The sequence below is a fragment of the Sceloporus occidentalis genome, unplaced genomic scaffold, assembly GCF_023333645.1.
Source record: "Sceloporus occidentalis isolate IW3139 unplaced genomic scaffold, rSceOcc1.0.p SCAF_73, whole genome shotgun sequence".
Taxonomy (NCBI): Eukaryota; Metazoa; Chordata; class Lepidosauria; order Squamata; family Phrynosomatidae; genus Sceloporus; species Sceloporus occidentalis.
In genome coordinates, this window is record NW_028317053.1 from 3912298 (window position 1) to 3930514 (window position 18217).

General features: G+C 39.3%; 1 protein-coding gene across 5 annotated transcripts in view; it reads right to left on the reverse strand.

The window, feature by feature from the left end:
• The window catches only part of LOC149286021 (FERM domain-containing protein 3-like), a 150060-nt gene that overhangs the window by 14481 nt on the left and 117362 nt on the right, over positions 1-18217 (reverse strand). For all 5 annotated transcript variants that reach the window (XM_089494511.1, XM_089494509.1, XM_089494510.1 and 2 more), the window contains 7 exons: positions 14894-14981; positions 12093-12181; positions 9357-9420; positions 8279-8367; positions 6629-6703; positions 3752-3820; positions 1176-1297 (listed from right to left, as the gene is read on the reverse strand). In XM_089494511.1, coding sequence (XP_089350637.1) covers positions 1176-1297; positions 3752-3820; positions 6629-6703; positions 8279-8367; positions 9357-9420; positions 12093-12181; positions 14894-14981 — 596 coding nt within the window. The remainder of the gene's footprint in view (positions 1-1175; positions 1298-3751; positions 3821-6628; positions 6704-8278; positions 8368-9356; positions 9421-12092; positions 12182-14893; positions 14982-18217) is intronic.

The window sequence follows — 18217 nt, forward strand, 5'->3', positions numbered from 1 at the left end:
GGGCTACTAGACAAATTGGGACACGAATATCCTTTGGATTATGCACTCCACTGAACTTTGCAATGCTGTTCTTGATTCAAAAACTGTACAAAAATCCATTTCATTAAGCACTGTACACAAGAATGCAGTTATCAGAGAAAGGCAAGTACAAAAAGATATATAATAGGGAACGATGTATACAAAATGCATACAAAATATGTATGTTATGGAATGCTACATACAAAATTACAATGCTATGTGAGTGTGTTTTAAATTCACATAATGACATGGAAATTGGACACAATGGATCTGTCACTGACTGAAAAGAAATTGACATAGATTAGATATAGAATTAAGAGTATGTCCCTACTCTTAAGTACTCTGATGATTTTGTGGTCAGCATGTGTTCACATGCATATTATCCTCTCCAACTTCCCCCATCATTTGGTTGTCTCCATTACAAAGCAATGAAGACCTAATTCTTTCTTTCTAACAAACCAAAGGTATATTTACCCCTATCCAAATGCTTAGAGCCTGTAGTGGGTTAAAAGAGGATGAAGCCTTTATGGCGCTTGATAACTCCTATCACTTGCTTTATCTGTTTGGCTTCTGCAACAGATTTCAACAGTGTACGAAATGTTCATATTGTCTATTTGAGTAAGAAGGGCTATATCGCACTTTCTCCATGAGACTTTTAATGATAAAAGAGCCAAGATAGGAGTCAGGTGCTGGCTTCAGATCCCGATTCAATCATAGGAGGCCCTGTCCAAGTCAATGCCTTTATGCTTCAGTCCTCATGTATAAAATGGGAATCCTGCTTTACAACAGTGTGATAAGGATGAATGATACTGAATTATTATTCTTCCCCATTAACCATATAGCATCATTTAGTCTAAATAAAATGTGTTGAATAATATTAGTTGGATTTTCTCATTTCTATGTACAGATTATTAGCAACAAAATGACTTTTCTTAATTACTCAAAATAAACACAACCTTTCAATAAGGCTGTACCTCTCAAAGTTGCATAAAAGCTAATGAATGAAATCTGTGTGGTTTTTCCATTTATTTGTCTGTTTTTTTGTTTGTTTGTTTGTTTGTTTGATGAGACATATAGGGGGGTGTGTGTGTCTGTGTGTGTGTGTGCGCGTGTGTGTGTGTAAAATTACAACATGAAACCACAAGAAACAGACTTGCCTTCATCAGAGACAACCTCATCCTGGTCATTTGATGATGGATGTAGTGGCTGCAGAGGCTCCATATTAATTATGAGCTGCTTGTTCAAGGAGTGAGAGCTGCGACTCTGAATAATGTTGGTTCTGAAAAGAAAGTAGGGAAATGAGGACATATTAAGTTTTTTTAAAAAAAACTATGCCGCCATATCAATTTTTTTTATGCTAGAGCCAATGGGTTTTGTCTAAATATCCTGAAGGACCTGTCTGGGCTAAGCTTGGTTAGTACTTCGAAGGGAGACCACCAGGAAATACTAGATGCTGTATGCTGTAGTCAGAGGAAAGCAATAGCAAACCTCCTCAAAATAAATCTTTCCAAGAAAAAACTATGAAAGGATTGCCTAAGTCAGAGTCAACTTGAAGGCACATAACAACAACAAAGAGCTATTATTTTCTTCAAAATGTTTATATAGAAACACACAGTGCTGATGGGAGTATTTGTAGTGGCCTATCTTACCTTTACCCATTATGGTTGAATGCCAGTATGGTCCCCTAGAATATCCTTAAAGCAATAGCAAGTACGGTTGACCCTTTCCTTTCGCAGGGGATCCGTTCTGCATCCCCCCACATAAGGGAAAATCCACCAATGTTCGAGCCCCATAGGAAATAATGGGGCATGTGCACATGGTGGCATGGCGTGGACACACCACCAGTAAACGTGCCATTTTTGTACTCCCCGTGCAGCTTCCGCATAAGCTGGAAGCCATGTAAAATGCATCCACAAATGGCACGGGCACACTACATTTCTATACCATTTATCAGTGCACTTAAGCACTCCCCAAGTGGCTTACAAAGTGTAAGCTAATTGCCCTCAACAATCTGGAAGGATGCAAGCCAGAGTCGAGCTTGAGCCCTTTCGCTGGTATTGAACTCGCAACCTTATGGTTTGTGAGTGAGTGGTTGCAGTACAGGCATTTAACCACTGTGCCACCAGGGCTCATAAAATAATCTAAAAACTCCTAAAAGCAATCTAAAAACAATCCTAGAGTCCAGTTTTGAAGCGGTTAAAACAGCAATTTCAAAAAATGAATGACATTTAGAACAGTACTGTTTTGGTTGCCTGATGGAAACTTAAGTCCTATGAGGAACGACTTAAGGAGCTGGGGATGTTTAGCCTGGAGAAGAGAAGGTTAAGAGGTGATATGATAGCCCTGTTTAAATACTTGAAGGGATGTCATATTGAGGGAGCTAGCTTGTTTTCTGCTGCTCCAGAGAACAGGACCCAGAGTAATGGATGCAAGCTCCAGGAAAAGAGATTCTACTTCAACATTAGGAGGAACTTCCTGACAGTAAGGGCTGTTCGACAGTGCAACATACTCCCTCAGAGTGTAGTGGAGTCTCCCTCCTTAGAGGTCTTTAAACAGAGGCTGGATGGTCATCTGTCGGGGATGCTTTGACTGAGAGTTCCTGCATGGCAGGGGATTGGAATGGATGGCCCTTGCGGTCTCTTCCAACTCTATGGTTCTATGATTCTATGAACAGCCCAACTTCCTTTGGTAGGGAGTTCCAATTTGAGGCATTGTTACAGAGAAAGCCCTATGTGTACCCACCAACATAACCTCAAAAGGTATTGGGACATGCCCTCCCCCCAAATATCAAATTTTTGAAAGGATTATATAGCAGGAGATGATCTTTCAGATATCTTGGCCAGAAGTCATTTAGGGCTTTGTAGGTCAACACCAGCACCTTGAACTGAGCTCAGAAGCAAACTGGAAACTAATTCAGTTCTTGCAGGGCTGATGGTATATAGTCATTTAGATACTGCAACCTGCGTTTAAAGTACAGAAATTATGGTACAGATGAATACAACATAAGATAACCAAAACACTAAATCCTTAGTGTATTTAGTGGGGTGAAAGCTGTACCTTATGATCACATCTTATGCCATAGTGATCAAGCATACTGTGTTTTGATTTTTTTTCCCTCACCATCCTATGGTTCATGCAGCGATAATGATAACTGGTTAACTTTTAACTGCTTAATTATTATTTCCATGGTTTGAGAATATTTGGATTTTATTAAGCTGGGCTTTACGTTTAGAAATTTTAGTACAGAGAAACTACACACAAGCCCTATAGAGAATTAACCTTTTTAATGTACCTTGCCCACAAAAGGCTACAGTTATTGAGCAGCTTTCTACAAAATGATTCAGTGATCAAATAAACATTTGCCTGAATCCTGTTGGCTGCTTCCAATTAAAGGACACCCACTGAATCAATTACTGAATGACGAATCAACACAAAGGTAAATTCCATTGGTTCAGTGGGTCCACTCTGGTTGGGACTAATCAACAGGATTCAAGCCATACTACAACCTTTTAATCGCATGTCAATATTGATTCATTTCTTTGATTTAAAATAAGGGAGGACAGCTTCTGGGGATCAGTGCACTGCACTGCACACCCCCAAATCCATCCCACTGCTGTGGCAAAATACCCAGGGCGGGTTCTCTATTGCTGTGGGCACACTCCAGAGCCCAGAGCTCTCTGAACATTCTCTGTACCAGCTTGCTTAATTAGGTCTGATTTTGATCAGAAAGTACCTGTGCACTTCTGGAGGCTCCCTTTGGATTTTAGAACTTGCTTCAACAACTTCTTTGGCAACTTTTCCACTACAACCAAACATACAATTTAACATGAGATGAAGATGTTATTGGCAGTATTTGAATACTTAAAGCAATTAATATACTGGCAGTACAGTATCTGAATACTTAAAGCAATTAATATATATATTTCAAGCTATCAGATTATATAAATTAGTTGAATCTTAAAAAAATATACAGTTATTATGTAATATTTGCAGATAAAATCTCATCAATGGCCATTTATTGACAGCACACACTATCCCTAGTCATGGACATGAAATGCATCCCACCCCAAGTCTAGGTAAGAGGGCAGAGCTCCTCCCTCTCCCAAGAAATGAATGGGCAAAAGTGGACCAGCAAGAGTCCTGTAAAGTTGAAAAATTATCAATCAGAAGTACAATAATAGATCAAGCCCTGATAAATACTAAGCGACTATAATTGAGGCCTCCCAAGAATAATACAGGCTGCCTGCAATCTGTTCTATGCATACTTACTTGGGAATAAGCTATACTGAACACATAGAGGATACTTTTAAGTACACATTGTGCCTGTAAGGGACTTCATATTTAAAGATGTTTTAATGATAATGGATTGGAAAAATTATTTGCACTACTCTTGCAAATACCTGTAATTAATAATCTGTCTGCCAATGATGCCTCATCACCACCTTACAAATAGTTGCAGGGTCTCTGTCTATCTTTAGCAGCACCATGTCTATCACTCAACTGCCAACGAATGCAGTGTATTTTCATATCATCATAGGCACTGTACTCAATATGCCTGCTGTCTTGACTCACAAATTTTTTATTTTCATTTTACTGAAAAATATTTCTTGCACCTCTAGAGGCTGCAGGGGACAAATTCTCTGGTTTTTAGACTTCATTATGCTTCCCAAAGTTGTTTTTCACACATGGCAATTTTTCAATACTGGATGAGACTTCCAGTTTTGGGGGGAAAGAGCACTTCTTGAGCATCAATCATGCCAGGAGCCTTAAGACCTGATAAAATTTTCCCACATAGTCCCGTAGAGCAGAAAACCTTTTTCCATTCTGAGAGACAATGTAGCCTTCCAAGGTTTAGTAGGGATGGATCTGTATCCCCCTGAATCAGCAAGTTTCAGATTCCTGACATCATTATGGAGGGAGTTATTTGGGGAGAGACCTCAGGGTAGGGATGTCAGATTTCAGGGCCTGGTCCTGAGTCTGCAGTTCACATGGGCCATATCTTCAGGTGGCACACAAGGGTGTAAATTTGCCAGTTTTGTGGACTCAGGCCCCTGCAAAAGGAAAGGACTATGTGGAAATCTCTAGTCCAGCTGGTAGAGCAGGGGTGGCAGGGTCCAAGTATGTACTTAGCCTCTCTTTTCTCTTCCAGTCATTGCTGATCCTAGGCTCATCCTCTACTATGCTCTACATCCACATTCTGTCTAAAATCAAGGCTAGGTTAATTGTTCCTTGCCTTATCTCATCTCCTTATGTAAGTGAGAATGAATAAGCCCCTCCTTTCACGATTATCTGGGGACCCCTTCAGCTAAGGTTTCTGTCTTAATTTCTAAATAAGAAAGAGTGTGTGTGTGTGTGTGTGAATGACAGGCTGTGAAGAACAGCTTTTGGCACTGAATTCTTAATGTTTAATGGAATTATCAGGGGCCATCCTAGGTCTCAGGTTTTGACCTATAAACTCCTGAACTGGTAACCATCCTCTGAGGCAACAGCAGATTATGCAGTGGAGATAAAAGAACAACAGTCTATCTTTCCATGAACATATTTCACTTATCTCTAGATCCAAGCCATAATAAACTAAAAACAGAAAAATCAGCATTAAATAGTTAATCAACCAGGATTCAAACTGTAGTGCAATATCACACAAGAACAAAATAGTCTTTGCCCAATGACAAAAGTCATTAGGTACAGTAAAATACAGTACAGTACAGTAAAGTATAGTACGTTACAGATTACAGTAAAGTAGAGGACATATGAACTAGTCTGAGGTGACTATTCTACAACTGGGGTACCACAATTATAAAGTCTTTTTTTCTAGAAGCCATCCACTTTAGCTAGAATGACAGGACTACCCTCAAGTTTCCAGGTATACCATTTTGTATGGCAAGCCTTATATTTAGGGGTCAAAAAAGCCACAACAGACAATCACTAGCAGCTAGCACAAGTAATGGGTCGTAATTACATACCAAATGCTCAGTATCCATCTGTTGCGAGCACAGCTGGTACCTGCTCTTCCCATTCCACACCAAGATGAGTGCCATGCTCACATTGGTGAACTTCCTTGTCTCATGAAGGCTGGCTTAGTATTGTGATATTTTAAAGGTTTGGGGTCCCCACAAGATTACAGATCTTGCAGAATCCTGGAACTCAGTCAAGAGGCCCTCTTCTCATGAGAACTGAGGCAGCCCTTACATAGGCCTATGTCAATTACTGCATCTAGTCTTGAGCTGGCAACTGACTGTTCTGTCTCTCTGTTCTGAAAACCTGCAACCTTAGGCTACTCTTAGAAGACCCATACCTGAAGATCTGAATGTACTGATTGGTACCTAGGAATAATTAATCCACCATACTAATGAAGATTCTTCATGTTAAGGTTTTCATGAAAGACAACAACCAGTGTTTAGTAGGATTTCAGATGGGAATCTGAGATCCAAATCAAATGATTAGTCCTAACTAAAGGACATTTATTATCTGTCCACTGATTTAACTGACCTACTCTAATTGGAACTAATCATCAGAACTGGGTCCAGGTTTTTATTAATAGCACTCACCCATCCAGTTCACAATACTTAACTAACATGTAATATTCCTACTAGGATCAAAAATTCCTTACCTGTATCGAAACCTGCTGCCTTTAAAAAATATTTTGCTACTGGACACAGTCTTGATTTGGCTTGATTTTGCATACCTTCAGCAGAAAGCAAAGCAGAGGTATTTAGATTCTTCAAATAAGTTTTAAAAAGACATAACAGTATTAAAGTTTTAAAATGACATATAACAGCACTACTACCACACACACAAAGTTTGTTTTGCTTTTGCTATATTATTTTGAGTCAGCATGGATGAGTAACTGCAAGTAATCTGTGCAGAAAATAATTTTCTTTGAAGGAGACTTCAAAAGTTTTTAATGATATGTTTCATTATGAATCTGTTCAATGGCCAGCTAGCATTCAGGGAACAGTTACAGAGAAAGCAGTCCACAGGGAGTGTTACTTCAACATGAATTGTCCTCCTAAATTCAGTTCAGGTTTCTTTAAACCATATCTACATACTCATACACTCCAGTTCCAGGGTCACTTCTGACACATTTCCTAGGCCAGGAATTGGGAACTTGTGAGAGCTGCTAACATGTCCCACAATTTCCATCAGCTTTATATAGCTTGTTTTAAAGTTCCCTGAATGGAAATGAACTGTGTGTAAGCTAGAAAGTAGTTTCATGGCAATGAGCAATATTTTGCAGGTCTGCAAGATGGGTACATAACAGAATTGAGGTAAGCTTGATATGCTTGGTGAGAATATGTCCATATGAATAAAATGAATACCTGTTCACACACACTTTGCTTTGCACCTGTCATTGGGCCTACTTCATGCTTTTAACCATACCAACTACTCTAAGATGGCCCCCAAGTGCTTGCAAACTTAGAATTCAGGCCCTGGATTAAAAATGTTTTCCCATCCTTGTCACAAGTGAAATGTGCTCATTCAGGGGGGAAACCTGATACCCATGTAAACGCTTCTTGCTCAGGCATAGGCGACATGACACGTGTAGTTCTATGTTAGTAGGAAATGATACGTGAAAGATCTAGGGTTACTCAAATCAGTAGGTGTCCTATGATCATGACTACAGCATGTTTTCCAACAATATGTTAGTGCATATTGTGACTTTCAGGTGCTTTGGATTATCTGTATGTTTTGAAAGACTTATGTCACTGCACTGTACAAAATGCATGCTGTTCCCCAAACTATTATTTCTTATCCATACAACTTAGCTATTTCCAGTTTGAAAGAGACTCATTCCCTTAATTCATGACATAATTTCATAATTCTTTAACATATGAGTTTCAGAACCAGATTAGCAGAATCCTGAGTTCCTTCAACAAGGAAAGATTAGTGTAGCTGAGAGGCAAATTTAGAATGTTTCATTGTCCAATGTATGGGATGGTTCTGCCATGAATTTAAGAGTATTTTAGTATGTATTTTTAAATATTTCTGCTTGGCGCTTGAAGGCTGAGGTTTAAATATACTTAACCTAACATTATTATAAATAATAACCTTTTTTATTTTCCAGTTCAAAGGGATCAAACTAATTAATGTGGAATGATATATTTTGGATGTGCCTTCAGAAAGCAAATATGCAAAAGAATCAAAGTACATATTGCCTTTATAACTTCATCATTTAACATGAAAAGACACTTTAGTTGTTTCATGCTCTCTGCTCATGTACACATTCTTCATATTATTGAATTATAATAAATTTGCTCACTTGTAAAATGCCTGATTCTCCACTCCACACTTCCAAAGGTGCTTGCAGGCTGCTGGTGTAGAGGTATGGAATGACAACATAGCCTTTTTCTACACATTCAATGAAAAATTAAAGAGAAGTAGAAAAATGTTGACTTGACACTTGGATGGTTTAAGGGCATGAATCACACTTAGGCTGTGGCAAGACCCTTGTTCCTTTTAGTATACTGAAAACCTGTGCCCTAGAGGTCTTTGAAGACCAAGTTTCTTCAGAGATCTCAAATCTTAGGGTTTCTTGTATCCCCTACCTCTATTGATCCACTTCAATCTTCCTTCCACATTACCCAACCATTAGTCTTAGCCTTCGGGGAGGGAGGGGGTGTTTTGTTTTTCCTTTCTTTTGTTTACTTGTTTTCCCTCTTTTTCCAACCTGAGATAATTTAGGTCCAAAGCAACTGCAGATATAATCCAGTTTGACACCACTTTAACTGCCCTGGCTCAGTACTAGGGAATCCTGGGAATTGTAATTTCTTGAGGCTCTGGAGATCTCTGACAGAGAAGGCTAAATGTCTCCCAAACTACAGTTCCCAGAATTCCCTAGCATTGAGCCAGAGCAGTTAAAATGGTTTCAAACTGGATTATTTCTGCAGTGTGTTTTGGACGTTAGGAGCATTAAGAAGTCCCAGCAACAGATACATGAATCAAACAAATAATAATTTTATAATTATTTTATTTCTGGTGTTCTATTCCTATAAAGAGTTCTGGCCCTAACTCTATCCATTCCAAATAGGTCAAATAATGAAAATACAAAACATTGGATTCCAAAAAACAATGCTTTGCGATTCCCTACATTCATATCCATACATTCTATGCACATGTACATTCCATAGATATTTCTCAGTTGCAATTTTTCTAAACGCTCTGTAATGGAATTCCTGAGTTTATTCATAAACATTAAGTGGCCTGTTCCAGTACGCAAGGCAGAAACCTATTTTGTAGGAGCAGGAATAAATGTACATACTAGCCATCAGAAGATGCACCAAAATTTTAAATTAAAATCTTTTAGAATATAGAAAATACAAAAATATAAAATATCCAACCTCTTTCTGAATTGCAATCACATAGAATGTCTTCCCTTCAAACTTTAATTTGCAGACATCAGACCTATAAAAACAAAGCCCTTTGAATGAGGAAAATAGATTACAGTTTTAAAATCTGGCAGTTTCATACAAATTTAGCCAATTCAAAAACAGTGAGAACAAGCTGAATGAATTCTTCATTACAAATAATAAGGACACAACTTATTAAAGCCAACAGCATAACATGAACAGAGCAATCCAATATACTTCAACTGCTATGATTTTACATATCTTTAAAAATTGGATTGTAAGCCTGTGGGCTGGGTCACGTCATTTTAATTTTCGTCAAGTTCCTGAGTGGCATGATGGGCACAGTATAAATTAGAAATGGTAAAAAGATGAAACACATTTTAGAAGGCTTCATCTGAGGCAAAGTGAAACTAAGTTTATGAGGTCTTCTTTATACCTCAGGATATTTTTATTTCTTGGTATATAGATATTTGGAAAAGAAAAGAGAATGAATACATTGTCTGGGAGCAGATTTTGTTAAAAACCCTAAATAACGCAATCATCGTTTGTGTGTGCTTTCTGTAATTCCTCTTGTTAAAACTTTGATCTTTATACTTTAAAACACTTAAAACATCTTTGGCTGGTCCTTCTATTTTCAGCCCAGACTTAAACAAGTATACCCAGCAGTAAGTCACAAGAAGTTCATCTTGCTTACTAGTAAGAATAATTAGGCTTAGGGTAAGTTGTTGCCACATGGCAGAATTAATGTAATCTGACACCAATTTAACTGTCATGGCTCCAATCTATAGCATCCTGGGATTTGTAATTAATTATGGCAAAATATCTCTGGCAGAGAACACTACATCTCTAACAAAATTACATATCCCAGAATTTCATAGCACTGAGCCATGGCAGTTAAAACAGTATCAAACTGTTATTTCTGCAGTGCAGATGAAGCCTGAGAGACTTCAACTCTCCACTGAGTTCAGTAGGCCATACTCAAGGTAACGGTGTACAATACAGCAATAGTAATCAGTTATGTTGGGGAGAAGCTCCATTTTGTAGTAAAAAGTTAAGGACAGAAGTGTTTTTAATTAATGAGTTATTCTTAAGTGATAATTTCAGTTGCTTATGCATCAATCCTATTCAGGGCAGGGAGGCTTCTGTACACATACACTAAGGAGATTACGCTCTCACTATATCCCTGTATGACTGGACACAAGGAAAGTGTATTGCATATGTATCAAAATGTTGAGCATCCAGAATTTTGTACAGTATTAAGCTCCCATGTATTTTAACTCAGCAAGTTACATTTAGGTATCAAGGTCACTTTCATAAGCAGAAAAGAAGATGAAGCAGATTCAATGCTTCATGTGAAAGTGGATTTGCCCGTGCAGGAAATTGGATTCATTTTCAAATGGCAGGATAATGTTACCCACAAACTGTGAAGAGTCTTGGGCATATGTGGCAAACAATATACTAAATTTTTAAAGATACAGAGTTTCCCTGATGCTGCAGCAGTAAAGACTCATTCTTTCTTTGGGCATATTAGCAAGTGAGGGAGTAAATGTAGTACTGTGTGTGTTATTTTCTTCCCAAAGAACATAAAGAAAATTATGAATCACCCGAATATTCTTGCCATTCCTTTTATTCAAGGTAACAATGCATATTGTAACCCCCATTAATCTGGAGGGCAGAGATCTGTACCAATTTTTCTCTTTGTAAATAATGCCTTAAGAAGCCCAGTCTTCCACTATACACACATACACATACACACAATACTTGGGCGAATGACTTCCTTGCAGCCATGTGCTAAATTATCTTGCCTTGCTTTTAGCTCAGACACTGCAGGGCACAATACAGAAAAAAGGAAAAAAGTTATCTCCAGGTAGGCAACTCATTCCAATAAAAGCTGGAGATGAACTAAGGTTGTTGGTTTTTTTAGCCTCTGCCACCCTGCATAGGCTCCACCACCTTACTAGAAGGATGTTTTAAATAGGTGCTTATGTTTCAAAATGGGAGCTCTGACCTCATTGGGAGACTCCAGCATGAAGGGGTCCAGATCCTGGTAGCTGGGCATGTAGGTTTCATAGGCATGGAATCAGATGTCTTGACTGGGATCTACTAGATTTCGGCTGCATCGACATCACAGAATTAATGTAGTTTCATGGTGCTTGAACTGCCATGGCTCAATGATATGGAATCCCGGGGTTTGTAATTCTGTGAGATATTTAGTGTTCTCTGTCAGAGAGCTCTGGTGCCACAACAAACTACAAGTCCCAGGATTCTGTAACACTGGGCCATAGCAGTTAAAGCAGTGTCAAAATGCATTAATTCTACAGTGTGGCAGCAGCCCTTGACCCAGGCTCAATAGTGATTTAGGAGCTGGGGCTTAAGTTGTCATCTGGTATCACTGGACAATTCTGTTTCCCTAACATATAGTCCTGAAACTGAAATGAATGGCCCCAAAATTATTTTAAATGTAGACTACTATCCAGTAGGAATCACAATAAGACAAAATAATCTTGCTTCATTTATAATACATTCCTATGCATGTCTATTCAGAAGCATATCTCAAGTTCAGTTCCTAGGTAAATATATATACATAAAGCATGGTAGACACAATACTAATTCGGGGTGGAAGTGGGGATGGGAATGAACCCTGCTTTCCAAACTAAGTATTCTGGAAAGGAGTAAATGAAACTTTATATTCTAAAGTTAAAAATAATTTTCAGAGTAGCAGCTCACCATTTTAGCAAATGAATTCTTTTATTTCCCTGGAAAACTACAAAACCTGTGGCTGTGAATCCTAAAAATGTTGTGGTCCCTGTGGAATCCTTGAAGAAAAAAGAAGGAAAGCTTACATTAGAAACATGGGGTGAGGGAGTTTGAGAGCAATTATACATAAAGTATATTGAATGAAAATATGTATGTCCTCTAACTGAAGGTGGTTCCTATAAATTTCTTTTTAAATCAATATTTAAAAACAAAACAAAAATTCACACTGGGCCCTGGATATCCACTGGGGTTTGGTTCCAGGACCCTCCATTTATACCAAAATCTGTGGCTGCTTAAGTACCATTAAATACAAAGTAAAATTGTATTCCTTATATAAAATGCAAAATCAAGGTTTGCTTTTTTGCAATTTATATATTTTGAAAACTATTTCAAGGTGTGGATGGTTGAATCCGTGAATAAAGAATCTGTGGATATGGAGTGCCAACTGTATTACCTAAAAAGATTTTATTATTGTTTTTATTGTTACTGTCATTGTTATCAGTGCATATTCATATATACTTCTGAAGTGATGAACAGGACAGCACTAACAGAGGAACATCATATCTTAATAGGCATATTATACTATTTCATAGTAATAATAATTTTGTCCATGATTTTTCCGCTAACTCAGATGAGATGTAGCCAATCATATTATTGCTAATTAGTTCCAACCTGTCTATCCACATCATTCTTAGGAGTCTGGGAGTAGCTTTCTTCATATTTACTATGTTGGATTTTAGCTTAGATCAGTTTTGACTCATTAGAGTGAACTTAGATCCAACTCCCAACCATGTGGAAACTGCTCTTATAAAGATGTCTTTCCACAGAGCTGTGGGCTGCATCTGCAAAGCACATAGCTGAAACTGATCTAATATGGTCCCAAAAGGCTGACTGAGTGATTCTTCCATCCTAATGAGCACCAAGAATTAAGCCTATTTATTAAATCTATTTAAATGTGACAAATGCTTCAGCCAAAGCACTTAGCCATGTAAAATACCCCTGTAAGCCCAACACCATTTTTCTCTCAATTTTTAGCTTTGCTGAAAAAGTATCATTTACAGTTTCAGAGCCCTGGTAGGGAGAAAGGCAGGGGGGAAGACTGATATGGAAGGGCTAAAGCACCCACAGATTTTACCTTAATTGCTCAACTAGACCTCACGCTACCATTACAGAGCCAATTTCTGCTTCAGACCTTAGCCTGCAACTTGAAATATCATCAATCTACAGATATGTATACAATATTCTGTCTGGTACAGTACCATGTAATTATTACAATACGTATCAACAAACCATTTAAATTAGCATTCTAGCACTTAAACTGGCTTAGTTCCATTGGACCAGACACACTTAAGGTTAAGTACATATTTTCTATAGGAGGTCTCTATTTATGGCCATGTTTGCTATCAAGGGATAATTATGCATCTTACAGTACCTATGCAAAACTGCTTTTTTATGTACACTAGAATAGTATTATAGTATTATAGCTTTCATAGAAGTGATTAAAAATTAATTGACTATGGGTAGTTTTATATTATACTATTTGATATATTATTATTATTATGTTAACCAAATGCAGATCCATCTACCTTTCTCTACAAGATAGCTAGCTTGCAGATACTGTATATTAAAACAACAAAAATTCTATTATTGTGCAACAGAATAAGAGGATGTTCAAAGTAATTGTAAATTTGTAAACCACTTTGATCTTTTTGGAAAGGCGGTATATAAATAAATTTATTATTATTATTATTAGTAGTAGTAGTAGTAGTAGTAGTACATTGCATGGCACCAGAAGTGGGGAATGCATATCTCTCCAGATGTTGTTGGACTGCAATCTACATCATCCTCTCCTTCCTTAGAGATCTTTAAACAGAGGCTGGATGACTATGGCCGGTTACATACCGACACTTTAGTGCGTGACGAGCACGCACTAGGGTTACAAAAGGGCGGTGCTTCCGCACCTCCCTAACCCTAGTGCGTGCCCATCACGCACTAAACGGCGGCAGCCCTTCCATATGGCCGCCGCCGTGAGGACGTCACGGCCGCGCCGCCTCTAGACGGGGCGGCGCGGCCGTGACATCCTCAATCCGCGGCAGGGCGCCTAGGGCACCCTTTCCGCGGACCAGGAAGGAGCTCCGTTTCGGACCAGGAAGGAGCTGCAAGCGGCCCCTTTCTCCCCCTCCCCGCCGCCAGTTGAAGCCCCAAGGACACCCCTTTTCTGGCTGCGGGGAAGCGGCGTTTTGCTGCTTCCCCGCAGCCCGAAAAGCGGCGGATCAGGGCCTCAGCGGCTGCCAGTGTAGCCACTGAAGCCCTGATACTCCGGGGAAAGGGGCGGGTCCAGACCGCCCCAAATGGGCGGTCTATAACCCGCCTATCTGTCAGGGATGCTTTGATTTAGATTTGCTGCATGGAAGGAGGTTGGACTGGATGGCCCTTGCAGTCTCTTCCAACTCTTATGATTCTATGATTGTATGATTCTATCAGCCAGGAGTGATGGGAGTTGTAATCCAGTACACAGAAAGAGGGGCATGTGTTCCTCACATATACACTACACATACAGGTGTTTCTAACAGATTGACCCAGCCCTCTGTGTAAGTCCCCTTCTCCTTAAAGCTTGGGCTGCTCTGCATACAGATATTTCTTTCCTCACTGTGAGCTCTGCTGCACATAGGGAGCTGCACATGTCTAATGATATGCAGAGGGATGTTACTGGATCAGAACATGATTATGGAGGCAGGGGAGTGTTTGTTTTGCATTAATAAATTCTTTACCTTGCAAGGATGTGGATCAACACCGTAGGTTTCTAAAGAATGTGCTTTTAATAATAAATTAAACTCTGCAACAGCTGGACTCAAACCCCTGAAAATCACACAAAAGAAAAGACTATTAGAAAAATATACAGTTTTGGCCAACAATATTCACCAGAAGCAAGAGGGGAAATAGGAGATCTTTCATATGATTCTGCTGTTACTCTGCCATAGCGCTTAATCCTTCTGGATTAAGCTTAGATGCTTTCGGCATACTTTTGGGACTCCAGTGAGCTGTGCAGTTAATCAGGGGATATCAAGTGTCTTTCAAATATATGCTTTCTTTTGGTGTGCATGGAGGAGCTGGAACTTAAGAAATAAGCTGCAGCCTTGGTTTCCAATGATTTACTTCCTCAATTCATTTAAAAGAATTGCTCAGATTAAAGTTGCATTCCTTCCTGCTCTGGAAATAAACAAGGAAATAAACAAAGACATTTTAGTCATCACTGCCTCTCCACTAGTTTGGAATCTGACAGCATTCTTGTGTTACACCACACTTTCAGATGAACATCAAACATTCTCCAGGCTATAGCCCATACCATGGAATTTTGATCATTTCGAACATGTATCTGCACACTTTACCTTAAAAAAAAGACAGAGACTGGGAGAAACTATGCCTCAGGGGTCACTTTTGTAATCAAAGAGTTAACAAAATACTATTGTATTTCTGCTTTGACATAGTTGTAGCCCAAAAAGTAACTTTCCAAGTTTTTCTCTCTCAGGTAGTGTTACTTTCCAACCCCAGTTTTAAATATACAGTAGGCCCTTGGTATCTGCTGTACTTTGGTTCCAGGACTTGATACAACAAAAATAAATTGGTATCACTTCTATAAAATGTCAAAATCAAGATTTGCTTTTTTGAATATATATGTTGTTTAAAATATTTCCAAGCCATGGATAGTTAAATCTGTGGATAAGAAATCTGTGGATACAGAGGGCTGATTCCAAGTTATATTGCTTTGCATGATGATTTAACCAATTAATGATGATTTGGGGTTCATATATACAGTCAGCTCTTTATATCTGTGGGGGATCCGTTCCAGACCCTCCTCCCCCATGGATAAGAAAAAACATGGGACCTCAAGTCCCACTGTCCCTATAAGAAAACATGAAACACAACGCAGGTGGCGGGACAAGACTTTCATTTCTTTCTCCTCCTCTGGAGCAGCAGGGTTTTGCTCATGTGGCAAATCCCTGCCTCTGCGGACCATCCCTGGGCCGGGCCAGGCTTTGTTAGGATGGGCAGAATGACCATCAGCTGCCACTTGGCCTTGTCAAAGGTGGTCTAGGCACTGGTCCCATCCACTGTGTAGGGCAATGGAAGGTGGAGGCAGAGGAGGTAGGCAGGCAGGGGTGATGAGTCAAGCATCAGCTCCCAGCCTCAGACCTCTAGCTGGGCCGGGGCAGGGAGCAGAGCAGTAGCAGAGCAATAGTGACCAGCAGCGTGCAGTATACCAGGCTAGACACCAAGTCCTGGCTGAGTCCTGAAGGTCCACATAAGAGTGGTGGCAGAGGGTCCAGAAAGGGGTGGTGGCAGTGGCAGGAGGAAGGAGTGTGGTCTCTGAGGACAGGTAGCAGTACGGGATGGTCATCCAGGGAGCAGTGCCCAGAGCAGCATGCCCTGTGGATCCAGGCCTGGCACATAGTGCTTTTCCACCAGGGTCGTCATGTCAACCAGGCAGCGGAAGTTAGCTGAGTGGGTGACTAGGTGCCACCATTGAGAACAACAGTGCTTGCCATTCTAGGATGCTCAAATTCACGGATGGCAAGCCCACAGATGGTGAGGTCCCATGGTAATTCTATGATGAGATCCCACTGTAATTCTAATAAGCTTTGTATCTTGTATGCAGAAGAGTTCAAATTCAGTCATCAGTATTATCAGTTACCCATTTAATAGGAGATCTAATTGCAAAAGAAAAAAGGCACTACATGTGTGCAAATGAATATATATTATATATATATTATAATTATTATCCATTTAGGCTTTAAAACAACTTAAAAATTAAAATGAAGCAAACTGTGAAATAATTAGTTACTTTTAAGCAATGTCAAGTGTCAATGTCAATACTCATAAAAGAGGAAAAAGAATTAGGATGGTAATGAACAAAGATGCTAATTTCAAAGTTTTTGTAAGAAGGTGTCTTTTCAGAAATGTTTTAAAAGGATGGTCTTTTCTGAATAGAATACATAATTTTCTATAAATGCCATTGAAGCAGGTCCCTGGGGAAGCATTAAAAACCTTATTCAAAAGAAAAAAGCAGTTATAAAAGAATGGGGAAAAGGATTTTGATACTTGTCTACTGCATCTTTCACTAAGGAAAGAAAATGGAACGGGGTGGGGGGGTGGAATATCCACAATTCTATCCAACATTATCTGGATAGAGAAGCAGATGATCCTCCCCTAGACACAAAGACACCCTTCCCTGGGCTGGATGACATCGAATGACATGGTCACATCCCAGACATCATCGATTCATTGCTTCATCCAAGAAGCTATCTTTGATGTGCATGGACTTTCTCCAATTGGCAAGATTAGGCCTGGAGGCTGGAGATTTCTCTTCCCTGCTATATCCTCATAGCCTCCAACTATCCTGATTTGGTAGTGACAATCCCAATTAATCCTCTGTCATCCTAATTTTTAAGCAGTTGTAAAATGTCCCAGTTTCTCTTTCCTCCTCCCACTTTTCCACTTTGTTTTCAGCTTACTTCATTTGCTGCCGACTGAGCTTGATTCCCAGAATGGGAAAGAGGGGGAAGAATTTTGCCCTTGTCAAAAGCAAATTGTAGACTTAGCCAAAAGCAGACTGTTGCAGCCCCTCCCTGTTTGTTAATAATAACTTTTGTCATCTTCACCACACTCACTGCTTGGCACACATGTGCTAGTTTTCATCTGTGAAATGTTGGAGGGTGTGTACCTTTCTACTGAGAAGTAAATCCACTGAGTTCAGTCTGGCTAATTCCAAGGTATAGGATAGGGTATGGGATTTGTAGCCTATATAATTTCTCACTAGTAGTCCAGTCCAATGAGCTGCTTCATTGGGGCCTTCAGGTAAGGGATTACTGGCCACACTGGACTTAATCTTGGTATGTGAGAAGAATTTGTCCACACATAGTTGTTGAAGAAAAAGTCCTGTTAAAGTACTCTTTTAAAACAAGCATCACTGAAGTGGCATCTACATAACACTTTTCTGTTCACCCTGTCACCCATCTATGGGGATGAAAGGTTTGGGCTAACTTCCTTTTTTAAAAAAAAAAACAGTAACCTGTTAATGCTTCTTGAGAAATTCA